Raw genomic sequence first — 12,560 nt, 5'->3', positions numbered from 1 at the left:
ACCCTGCAGCAAGAATGTCAATCTATTGTGACGTAAAAGTGGCATGAATTCAGAAAGATTGAGGTCACAATGCAAAAAAAATCTGACCTGTATCTGATTTAGGACCACGTATGAATGTGTTCCAAATGGGAATTGAAAAGATCAGATTCCATGTGATTTTTGCTATTCATGCTTTTATGAAAAAAAGCAGATCTGAGTCACATAAGAGCAAAAAAATTACATTCAGGCCACTTTTACCTAATGTCTGAATGTAGCCATGGAGAACCTGTTGTCTTCCTGTAGTCTTTCAATGCAAAGCAAACCATCAAAAAAAGTTTTGATAGCTCAAAACTTGATAGCCCCCCATCTTTTCATAATTAGACCCTCTGCTCTGCACACACCCAGTCAATGTAGATACAAACACAAAGACAGAGATGTAAACTCACCGCCAACAAATTGGATGCCGCCGGCCACACGGCCGATTGTACGTGAGATCAGGTCAGAGATGCAGCAGCCCATGAGAGCTGTGAGGGCCACCAGCAGCAGGAGGCCACATCCCACACCGGTCACTATAGTGCAGATCCTCCACTCCAGACTGGGGATGCCGTGGAAGGAGGCGTAGCGCCCACACTGCTCCAGCATCACCGTGGCCTGCTTCTCCTCGTCCCTCACCGGGTAAGAGCAGCGGCGGAACGTGCCAAAGGACACTGGCTTGTCCATCTGTGTCCCCAGTAGCCAGTAGGGCATGAAGAAGCCAACGCAGGAGGCAGCAGCACACAGCAGGGACAGCAGGGCCCAGATAACACCCGTACATGTCAGACTAGACGCCATGGTAAACAGTCTGCAAATGGTTCACACAGGCACTGAACTAACAGCAGTTATATGAGCGGTCGCTGTGATGTGGGAAGCCTTGCAGTGAGCATTTAACACTAGCAGCCTTCACCTTCTCAGTGACTCCGGGTCCCTGTCAGGAGGAAGAGCAACGGAAAAGACAGATGAGTCATCTGTTGGGAGCAAGTTTTTGGCTTTTGGAATACCATGAAAAGTCACAGCTTGATAAGTTTAAAACCAGAAACCTGTTCTGCATTAATTTTGAGTACAGCTATAAACACAGATATGAAAGAAAAGGAGATCATCATTACTCAGTTTGTTAGATCTTTTTCCTGTAAAGTACTTTTTCCTTAACTATGAAGCAGAAAAGTAGACTAACCAATGGGCACAGTTATATATATTCAACATCATTACTATTTGATCAATATATAATTGTAAACACAATGCACCAAGGATCAAACTTAGGCCAATAAGTAATCAAACTGGTCAGATCCTTCTCACACATTATCTGAAGAATATCAGTTTTAGCCATCACACAGGAGATTTAGAGTCCCACAGGCTTGATAAGACAGGTTAAAGAATTCTTTTGTTCATCAGTCTGTCATTCTATTAAATCAGAGTAAGGCTTCTACGTCACCTCAGTGTACGAGTCAAACACTTAATGTAATAGGTAATGAGTCATATGTTGCACTGCATCCACTTTTTGTATTGCCTGTGGTGATTTGTAGCATTTGTTGTATGACTTTGGTGTTCATTTAAGTGTTGTTTGTATTTTTGTATCATGTCAAACAGTTGACGTCCTGGGATGCAAGACAAATTTCAGAATTATTTCTGACAATAAAGTCAAATCAAATAATCAAAACTCAATATTGATAAGCTGAGGGCAATGGTTATTCTCCATCTCACTTATGTTTTTAAAGCTTTTTTCCTTTAACATCACATAAGTACTGTTTCCTCATGGGTAAACAATCCTAGCTGTTAGTTCATAGCACTCAGCACCTTTAAGGCAGCAGTGAATATGCATAATAACAAATAGTAAAAAGCAAGCGTGAAGACTATTATTGGAACAATGGTATTATTAATTGTGGCTACAGTGAATTGTGTTTTATTTTGAAAAGTGTTAATTATTCTACAAAACAGCAATAGCAATAGCATTCATATCATGAAGTTTACATTAATATTAAACACCACAGCAAAACTATACAATAGAGCTTATGGCATACTATAGGACTACAATGAGCTACCATATGAAATATCCATTAAGTAGCACAGACTCAACGGACACAGACTAGAAGTCCCCACAGGAGCAGCCACTACGGGAACATAAAGTGATTTTTCGTTAGGGGTGACCTCACGGAGCACGCTATCGCAGTGCTCACCCTGCCGGAATGTGAATAATGAAAACAAGCACAAGACAAGGGGAAAAAAAGAAGAAAAGCTTACATGTTGGGAGAGCTCCGGAAAAAGGTGCGCTCGGTGTGCACAGAGAGGTTATTTCCATCTGATGACTCCAGCTGCGTTGGGTCTCCAAGCAAACTTTTCTTCAGTCGAGGAAAAGAGACAAGAAATGCGTCCGACCCGAGAGTGTAAATCCAAAAAAGTGACCGCGGAATCCGTTCACAAAACACTTCCTCCTCATCAATATGTTTAACGGAGGCAAAGATCAATTATTCACTCCTGCGCGGTGCAGAAACGTGCGGCGCTGACTGACTGTGGGACTCTGATTTCCACATTCCTGCTCAGAGAGAGAGACAGAGGGAGACAGAGGGAGAGAGGGAGAGAGAGAGAGGGGCGGGGAGGGGGCGAGTCCATGAAACACTCTCGGGAGGTGACCATCAATCACACAAATCCCCACCCAGGGGCTGGACTCACCGCCACTATCATTCCTTACATGTTCCCGATGCATTCGCGGACGCCTCGTAAACTGCTGGACTTGGAAATTACAATTCTGAGTCCAGGAAACCATTGAGTGACTGTTGCTATTAAAAGCAAGACAAATTTGAAAAACGCGAAGATGAGAGTATTAGTGTAGTATATAATTGGCATATGGAGAATATCAGTATTACAAGTTCTGAACCACAAGGGGTTTTAGAGATGAGATTAGAGCCTATATTGTATGCTATATTTCCTATGTAATTATGTATTTAGTTAAGTTGTACACAAAGAAAAACGGCATAAAATCCAGTTGAATATAAGAAAAACAAAAAATGTGTCAGTAGAGGTCAAGAAGCCAGAGGCTTATACAACACCCCCCCACCCCCCAACTTCAGAACAACAAACAATGACAAAAAATGAAGAAAACAAACAAAACATTTTACAGTAAAATACAGATAAATGACAGAAAGTAGCATAAAACAAGTAACCAGTATGTCAGCATTAATCAACCAAAAACCAAGAAACACACAGAACACACTACAAAGTCTACACAAAAAAGGAAATGATTAAATTATTCCCTACCCTTCCTGCCGGACCAGTGTCTGTCAAACATTCCCCTGCCACCAGGTTGAAAAGGATCCTCTCACTGCGCCACATCTTAATGTAGCTGACTATAGTCTCTGAAGCACCAAGCGGGTGTTAACAGCTGGCTATACTGAGGTAGCTAAGCTAAAAACAACAGCGTGGCTAAGGGCTCCTCATGCCACCAATGGAACCGAGCGTCCTAGGTTCATTGAACTGGATAACTTTTAAAACAATAAACGGGACAGGACAAGGTGTGACAGCTCCAACAGCAACTGTTGCCCTGCATTTTCCTTAACCAAAACTCCCACACATGCATGAAGAGCAGAAGTCCCCCCCACAACTTTTTTTCCTGCTCTATGGCGACTCAAGAGGGACAAACAGTAGGCCTCCAGAATAGTCTTTAGACTCCCATCTAAAGTAACTTTAGATAACTACCGACCTGAACATTTTTGTTTATGTATAAGTAATTTACACATTAAAATAAAAACTTAACAACATTGGTCAAATATGTATTACGTGTATCGCCATAATAACAAAATATATCTTTAAGGGTAAAATCATGAGTGATTCTACTGCAAACATGAGAACTTAAATTCGACTTAAACTTAAATAAAGCTGTGGGAATAAGAAACTACATGTATGCCTTAATAACTTGTTAGAACCGCTTTAAAGCAGAGTTAAAAGTCCCTGTTTATGCCAATGATTGCGCAGATTCAGGTAATTTAACTATTCAAAATTATGTTCTCATCTCTATTAACTTTTAAAGGTTAATCGGACTCAAAAAATAAACTAACTAAATAAGCCTCTTAGGCGCCCCATTGCTCCAGCTTTCAAAGCATGCTTTGGGAACTGATTTTATACTGCATGCATTATTCGGTCATTTGAATACAATAGCTCAATAACACAGTTTATTCAATGAGTGATGAAGCCTAAAGATGAGGAAATATAATATTTGTAATATATATATCAACACACACATTGTCATCTGTCCTTGGTGAAAGTCTCTTTACAAACAACACATTTCAACAAGACATAGACAGACTGCACAGCGGAACCTTATTTCGTTTTTCACCAGCGACCTACCGGACGTTAATTTCAGACGGACCAAAACATCTTTCCTAAAGTTGACGTGGAGCTGTTTGTGTACGATGGCTGATACTAAAGTAGAAATGTCAGCCGATTGCTCCACTGTAATACAGAACCCAAATGCAACTTCTCAACCTAACAATCCGCTGTCAAGGAAGCTCAACAAAATACTGGAGACAAGACTTGATAATGACAAGGTAAGACGGAATAGTTTAGCTTCCTGCTAACTAGCTAACATTAACAAAATCTGCAAGATGATCACGTCAAAACTGGACATAACACTGATCTTTGGTGATATTGTCACCTTCTCGATGTATTTTTGTGCAGACGATATTGCTCTTCACTGATCGTGGTTAAACACAGTGATCACGCCTAAACATGTTTATTCAGTGACCAGTTAACGTTAGCCTGTGGCTACAGGAATACAGTATGAACAATATCATCGTCAAACCTTTGTTTACTCGGTGAAAATTAACTTTAAGCTCTTACACAGCAATGCTCTGAATTCACATTCAGTGGTCAAAAAGGATCTGTAACATATAATAGCAATCGTAATATTACGAGAAAGTCCATCAAAACAACTAGCAGCAGTGTATGTCAATAGTTATACGTAGTTATAAAAACAGTAAAAAAAAAGAAAAAAAAAGACAAACAAATCTGCCATTGGTGAAGGATACAAAACAGTAACTGCAAAAAATAACCATCAGCGAAATGTAGAAGATATAAAAACAATAAAAACGATCATGTCTGTGAATTAACCAAAGCAAAACCACTGCACAATAACGGCTTAATTTAGCATACATATAAAATGGTCTAGGGACACATACCTGTCTAGTTTCAATACCTCTTCTGACTTGTTCCATTTATTATTATTATTTGCTTTATTATATAAAGCTAAGTAGTGATCTGAGGAGTTTCAAGGAATAAAAATTCCTGAGAGTGTTACGTGGTGATAAATGGATTTGATTTTTTTTTTTTTTTTAGATTATTTTCCTCTGTGCTTTTTCCCTTTATTCATGAGACAGCTGAAGAGAGACAGAATAGGTGGGAGAGAGAGAAATGACACACAGCAAAGGGCTGCAGGAAAGATTCGAACCTGGGCTGCTGCAGAAACCTTACTTATGCGAGGTGTGCACTCTATTTGGTGAGCTAGAGGCCATTTGATTTGGAATAGAGAGGGGAGGAATCAGTTTCCCATGCCAAGATTTTATAGGGTTAGCCTAAGTTACAGAAAACAACGCATTTAAAAATGAGACAACGCAGACCCCCCTAGGTTTTGGCTACGGTGGTTTGTGTAAGGGGGACAGACTGTAAGTGATACATTTATCACAACACCTGGACTGACTAACATTATGATGTCCCTTTTGTGATTTCAGGAAATGCTTGAGGCTCTGAAGGCGCTCTCTGTGTTCTTCACTGAGAACAGTTTGCGCACCAGGAGGAATCTTCGTGGTGACATAGAGAGACGAAGCCTTTCCATAAACGAGGAGTTTGCACGAATATTTAAAGATGTAAAAGAGGTAACACGCACTTTTTTTGCAAGAAAATGCTGTTTATTACTCTCAGGAATACTCAAGTCTAACTCAAATTGCAGTGAGTCTTTTTTTAACTGAGGTGGATTTACAAATATTCACATGGAGAGACTGTTGAGTAGATTCATCTCTAAATGAACTGTATTTTACAAAATCCAACAGTCTGTCCCTGCTGGTTTGTGACTAGATTTTAGGATTGTTTTCAGTTCACAGTCACTGCTGAGCCAGTTTAGTACCTAAGTGGATTTCAAGGTTCAGGAAGTGACACTGAGTTTTAAATTCAAGGTGGTGAGGAAGGTTTTCGAAGGATTTATGATCAGTGACAATCACAAGACCAAAGACTGTAGTAAAGAATCTCCAAAAATGTGATTCAAGGATGCGAGTTCTTAATATTTATTTGAAAAATATAGCCGCCCCTGTGACTTTGCATGTGTGAACGTGCTCCTGTCTCAGTGCTGTTGTAAGTGTGACTTCATGTTCTCTGTAGGAGCTTGAAAGTGTTCATGAGGATGTCCAGGCCATGAGCACATGTTGTGAAGAAATGACCAATAGATTAAAGGTATGCTAAATCATCTCTGCATGTTGTTTTTATGTATAATGATTTATTAAAGCTAAATTCTTCACAACAACAATAGATGGTAGTATATTTGTGAATGGTGTGGACTAAATATAAAATGTGAATCACTTTATAAGATGGAGTTATTAAATTTATTCTGAGAACATATTGTTTGTAAGCGATCTTTTAAAAACACAACAACTTTTCTTCAATAGGCTGCAAAGGAGCAAACCCAAGACCTCATTGTAAAAACCAACAAGCTGCAGGGAGAAAAGTGAGTTGATTCTAAAGGGGTGAACATTGTGTGCGTGTGTGTGTGTGTGTGTGTGTGTGTGTGTGTGTGTGTGTGTGTGTGTACGTGTGTGTGTGTGTTTTTGGAAGTGTGGGGAATGCAAATTGCGTATGCATGTCACTGCTTAGAGTAAAGCTTGTAACTTGACTTATACATGCATACTTTAACTAAGACAGACAGAGAATTCGTGGAGAAAACAGCAAATGCAGTTGCATTTGTCTTTTTTGTCTAGAAATCTCACTGACTGGCTGACTGATTTCTCCACAGACAGACATGTCTAAAATAAATATATCATATAGTTAGTCTTCCTCATATTTTCTTCTGCCTCTTGTTGCTACATGAGCCAGATACACAGAGTGACCACAAATTACTTCTACATGTGACAAACCTACTATTTTAATTGTTTGATTAAGGTAGACGGTTGCATCCCAAAGTTGATTCAGCTTGACTGTAACTTTTGGAGCAGTAGTTTGGTCTTTTTGCATTGTTTTGCATTATATTATAAGTTTTTATCTGACATTTTCCTCCATAAATGTTGTGGACAAAATGTTTCTTTATAGTATTTCTTTAACTGTAAAGTTCACTTCACTTATACAATGTATGTCCTCAAATCGCTCTGCAGAATTTAGTGAGCTTTCAAAAAACTTAAGTAGTAGTCTCAACAAAAACTGAACCTATTTATTGTTGGGCTGTTATGATGGATTATATAGAACAAGTTTGTACTCAGCATTGTTAACTCTCTTACATGTGTTGATATAGGAATTAATCAAGAGACTCAGCCTTGTTTATCACAGCAAGCACAAGTTGTTTCTCAATGTGATTGTAACTACATCACCAAAATGTAAAATGAGACCATACAAGGAAGCTGCTGCCCTGAACATTTAAACTAGCGTTTCAGAATGTCAGTGAGAGATGAGAGAGATAAGATGTCAACTTCATTCTAAAATATCTGCAGAAATTTCAAAGAAATCTTATACTGCCATTTCTCCCTTATCTGTTCTGATGCTACAAATCATTTTGGAAACCTATCACATGCACGACAGATAGCCATCTTCATCAGTACAAAGCTAGACACCCTCAGTTCACTCTTTCTGTAGTCTCATTTCCCTTGCAGAAAAAATACCTCTTTTTCTATTCAGGCAACTTTCCAGACAAATAGCACTTCAATCAGAGCGCACTGCAGGAACAACATGGTCCACTTTGCGAGTGATAAGCTTTTATTGCACACATGTTGTTTGGAAATTGAGACTTTGCTAATGTTCTAGCTCTTCCTTGTTTTCCAGGAGTTGCTTCTGGCAGTCAACAGAAGAGGATTTTTCAGAGCCAAAACATTAAAATTAAATACCGAGAATTTGAAATATCCGCGCGGATATAGCTGTGACCCGCCAGGTTGAAAGACTAATAAGTTGAAGAGTAAGCTTCTCTTTAGTGTCAGAAGTTGGAGAGATTTGGTGCAGGGCAGGAGGAGCTGGCAAGCACATCTTTATTTTTGATGAGGAGAGATGAATGATTCATGAGGTTGATGAATATTTCTCCTGCAGTTGTCTATTTGCATAAGGAGGGCAGCAATCATCATTAATGGAGCTTTATTTGTTTTATTCGTCATGTCCTGTGATGTTTGGCCTTGAGATACACATCAAAGTAGTTCTTGTTTATACGGAGTTATTGCCTTATCTTATTGAAGCCAGACTATTACAACTGGCGAGCAGCCCATCAGAGTGCTCCTGTATTTGAGCGTGTGCATTGAGATTTGCTGACAACACATATTAGGAGCCATCAGATATGCAGATTCAATATATACAGCTCACCATGACATGGAGTCAAGACTGGAGTCAGACAGTGTATCTTGGGTACTCACCCAGCTGCTACTGTTGGAATACTGATGGATTTTTTTTGGTTGAAAGCCTGCCAATAAAATTAATCTAGGTATCATTAATCTATGAATTTGGCTGGGCAGAGTGTTGACAGCAATGTTTAAATAAAACACCCACTCCTGTTCACTGATGGCAGGGGTGTTGGGATGGGATTCATTAGCATATAGTGGCGGCTGTGACCTTCGTGCTGAGTGACCTTGTGAGCTGACATAAAGACAGCAGCACGGGCTAAGATCATGTAGATTTCTGGCAGAAGACAGACTTACAGCTGTGATGTACCGCTGGCACAGCTTCAGGACCTCCTTGACAGAGAGGTGACATCGGAGGGGAGGGCTCTGAATTTGACAGCAATGACAGACACCAGTTGGGATAAAGCCACTAGTGAGTATGTGCAGGCAATGAATTGAAGGTAGGTGGTCAAAGGTTTTATATGAATGTCCTTCTGCGTGCCCCCTGTGCCTTTTTCTTTGCATAGTGGTCCCATTGGGACCTGCTGTCCGTCTGCGTGACATTTCCATTCGCAGAACCACAATGACCCCACAGCCAGATGGGGTAATGTCTGCACGCTGGGCTTTGACCTTGTCTTTTGCAATTTTGTCTCAGAAGAGCTGCCAGGGGAAGTGTGCAGTCAAGCTGTCCTCCTTCAGCCACCCACCAGTCAGCCCACTGTACGGCACCGCTCCATTTTTCTCGGTCAGATCTTTTTCAGGTCAAACAGTCCTCTGCAGTCCCGAGCCACTGTCTTTTTCATGTTTCTCCTGTTGACACTTATTACAGCAGTGCTACATTAGACACATAATCTCACATTTTGTGCTTATGGGGCAGCTCTGCTGAGAAAGCACAGTCATTTTCAAAGCTCCGCAGATGCTCCGGATGTGTATTTATCCGACAGAGCAGGACTGCCCTGATCTGTTTGCAATCTTATCTGCCAGTGGCACTGTGTCATTTGTCAGCTCTAATGAAACGAAAAGCAACAGCGCACTGTTTACAGTCTGCAGAAGCAAAGGTGGAAGAGGCGGGCCAATGAGAGTAGACGCCCTGTGTTTGTCTGCCGGCTTTGCACTGCTCTTTTGTTTTGGGCTGGTCCTGTTCAAAGGCGCTGTCAGCAAGAGCACTCAATAGGTGTTGTGTGTTGTTCCATAATGAAACGTAATGCTACCCACCTGTCCTGCACTGTGTGATCTTTGCATTAGCGTGACATGTTATCTGCTGAACAAGTTGAGACGTCTCACAAACAGTTGTTTCTAAGAACCGTGTGACCTCAAGAGCAGCCGGAGCTGAAGGGGCTGGTTTGTTGGTTAAGTTCTCAAGCTATTACTGATCCGCTCAGACGGCTAGAGTAGCCCTACTTGGCTGCATGCCAAAGAGCAATGTAGACACATTTAGTAACCACAACAAAGATTTACGTGCATTTGACTTGTGGCAGCAGCTCATTTCCAACAGTAATTCCTACAGGATATGATGAATTATCAAACATGGAGCATTTCAGTGAGACAATTTTTCCTGAAAATAAAGCAAATGTTGACTTCTGTGTAGGTCATTCATATATCAAGAGCTTCAAACCCCTGAGAGAGTGATCAGGGACATCAAAGTGTAAATGACAACAACCTGTGCAAAATAACACTTGAGTCTTATTAAGGCTCAGCTGGCTGTTAATGAGTGTATGGCTGTGAGAATGCCTGATATGACCGTGATCATTGGCGCGTTGCTTACCAAGAGCTTTATGAAAGCCAAATTTTTCACTCAAACCTTTGAAATGGCCTCTAATAATTTTTAATGGTTAATCGACCCGCATGGTTTATAACTTTTGAGAGGGTTGCACATTCAGCTTGTAACAGTTGATCTCCTTATCTTTCATTCTGTATTATTATCAATCAGAAATGAAACATGTCTTGTAAATCTCCTCATAGAGGTCGGATTTCATAGTCTGCTGCTTTTACACTATTAATAAAAAGAAGGGAGCTTTGTAAATGTTATTTACTGATCAAGCTCTCAGTTTTTATAAACTCGGTGCTGCACCATCAGCTCAGCTCTGTGAGGTTATTAAAAAGGCATCAGTAATTTCAGTGTTTCAGTTTGACAAAGCTGTTTATGAGATTGCACTGTGTTGTATTGCTTAAACGATTTCTGTGCTTCAACAGACAAAATCAATTGGCCTCGTTGAGAAATCTGAGCACACACACACACACACACAAAGGGACACTAAGAGACAGACTGTTACACACACTGTAACCTCACCCCATCATGTAACATTATGTAACCTGAATTTAACTCCATACTTGTTCTTCAGGACAATGCTGAGTTTATTTGAGTTCATCTTTTGAACCACCATCCCAGAGTCTCTGCATATTTTGCCATTGTGGCGTTGCTGATTCACTCAAGTATGTTTCCTCTCTGGTATTTGGTAATTGCAGTCTAGAGAAGAATGTGTCATGTCCTGACAGCGCTGTTGAAAACGATCCTGCCGCTCCACTGTTCCCTTGCTCTCCTTTGTTCTGCTGTTGTGGCTCCCACAATCCACCTCTCACCATGTACAGGCGTGTGCAGCCTGTGTCTTTGTTGTGCTTTACATCCTGGAGGAACAGGTCTGTCACTCCTGGCGTGAACGTGAGAAATTTGTGGCATTTTTTATCTTCTAGAGGTGAATCTGTTTGACGTGAGGATGTTTTTCTCTGCTGGTGTTCCCACGTCTATGATGCTCAACACGCTCGTAGACAGGAACCATAATAAGATAGGGATTGGGAAAAATTGCTACCTTAAAATGAAACTCATGAGGTCATATTTTACACGGGGAACTGAAAATGCAATGTAATTGCCGGTCAAGTGGTTTAACCTTGAGACGCTGTTGCAAAGTGACTGTTACCATGGCCCTTTTTCAAAGATTTCTAATGTTTTGTGTTTTTTAGCATTTTAGTGTCAAGTAACTGATAAAAGATATCTTAGCTTTATGTTTAATTAATACAACAGCAGAATGTCATTCAAGTCAACTCCTCTTGTAAGCACAGTGAACACGATCTAATTTTAAAGCACCAACTGTTGGTGGAAATAGTCTATGGCTTAAATACTTAATGAGTAAAACTCCTTTCGATGGCATGTTAAATATGACATAAGGCTTATGGAGCCTTTATGACTATTAGGATCGGATGGCCAATCAATTTCTATGTCCCATAAAACTGGTATGTGGGACTTTATATTCCAGATTCAATGTTGTGCATGTCTTTTTTTCTCCCTCGTGTGAAGATAATAACTCAGCCACACTTAATGATAGAAATTCCTTGTTTGCACAACACTTCCTCGCTATAGAACAGATGATCCAATTAGATTTTTGTAAACGCTTGCTGCATAAATTTGCATATCAGTGATAAAAATCTCCTTTCTTGAGACAACTGTAGCTTCTCGTCTTCCACGAGTCTACATATTTCATATTAATGTTGCTCATATGTTGTGCGAAGACAAGCCTGTTCACATGGAAATAGTTTCTCTAATGTATGCGTCACTCAGATTAATTAATGGCCTCATTAGCATATTCTGTTATTTTCTATATACAGTTGGGTGTAATTTTGGTGTAATATCAGGTCGCTGAAGTGCCTCTTGTTTCAACTCAAGTTGCCATCCATTCAATTCTCTAGAGTTTTCTGCTTCCTTTCTTGAAGTGTTTTTGTTCTCACATGTGCAGGGCTGGGCAGGTACCTTTTAATACAAAAAATGGAACAGTCTTCTGGTTCATTCCTTAAATAATGTACTAAAATATTTGATTATCTCATAGTGAAAACAACCTTAAAAGATCTTTTTAAGAAAAGGCAGCACTGCTGTGTTTCTGTGAAATAAAACTATTATTATCATTATTCTCGTGACTTACTACTTTGATGTAGGCAGATTGCTATAATAAAAAAATGTCTATCTGTGCATAGAATTAAAGGCGGTGCAGCTAAGCTGTCATCTTTATCTGT

At 40.0% G+C, this 12,560-nt stretch overlaps 2 protein-coding genes across 3 annotated transcripts in view; one reads left to right on the top strand and one right to left on the bottom strand.

The window, feature by feature from the left end:
• The window catches only part of LOC121942749 (LHFPL tetraspan subfamily member 6 protein), a 52,710-nt gene extending 49,144 nt beyond the window's left edge, over positions 1 to 3,566 (bottom strand). Inside the window, exons 1-3 of the mRNA XM_042485992.2 lie at positions 3,268 to 3,566; positions 2,254 to 2,545; positions 426 to 943 (exon numbers count right to left, since the gene is read on the bottom strand). Coding sequence (XP_042341926.1) covers positions 426 to 810 — 385 coding nt within the window. The 5' untranslated portion in view covers positions 811 to 943; positions 2,254 to 2,545; positions 3,268 to 3,566. The remainder of the gene's footprint in view (positions 1 to 425; positions 944 to 2,253; positions 2,546 to 3,267) is intronic.
• A 788-nt stretch (positions 3,567 to 4,354) lies between these two features.
• cog6 (component of oligomeric golgi complex 6) overlaps positions 4,355 to 12,560 on the top strand; it is a 24,523-nt gene continuing 16,317 nt past the window's right edge. The window contains exons 1-4 of one of the 2 annotated variants that reach the window (XM_042486383.2): positions 4,355 to 4,553; positions 5,733 to 5,876; positions 6,376 to 6,447; positions 6,660 to 6,718. In XM_042486383.2, coding sequence (XP_042342317.2) covers positions 4,419 to 4,553; positions 5,733 to 5,876; positions 6,376 to 6,447; positions 6,660 to 6,718 — 410 coding nt within the window. In that variant the 5' untranslated portion in view covers positions 4,355 to 4,418. Of the gene's footprint in view, positions 4,554 to 5,732; positions 5,877 to 6,373; positions 6,448 to 6,659; positions 6,719 to 8,900; positions 11,196 to 12,560 lie in introns of those variants that run through there. The other variant, XM_088079173.1, reaches the window with a different exon arrangement.

The sequence above is a fragment of the Plectropomus leopardus genome, chromosome 6 (genome assembly GCF_026936395.1).
Source record: "Plectropomus leopardus strain MGB_pleo_1.0 chromosome 6, ASM2693639v1, whole genome shotgun sequence".
NCBI classification, from domain to species: domain Eukaryota; kingdom Metazoa; phylum Chordata; class Actinopteri; order Perciformes; family Serranidae; genus Plectropomus; species Plectropomus leopardus.
The sequence above is the reverse complement of the archived record's forward strand: the minus strand, read 5'-3'. Positions and strand labels throughout refer to the sequence as shown.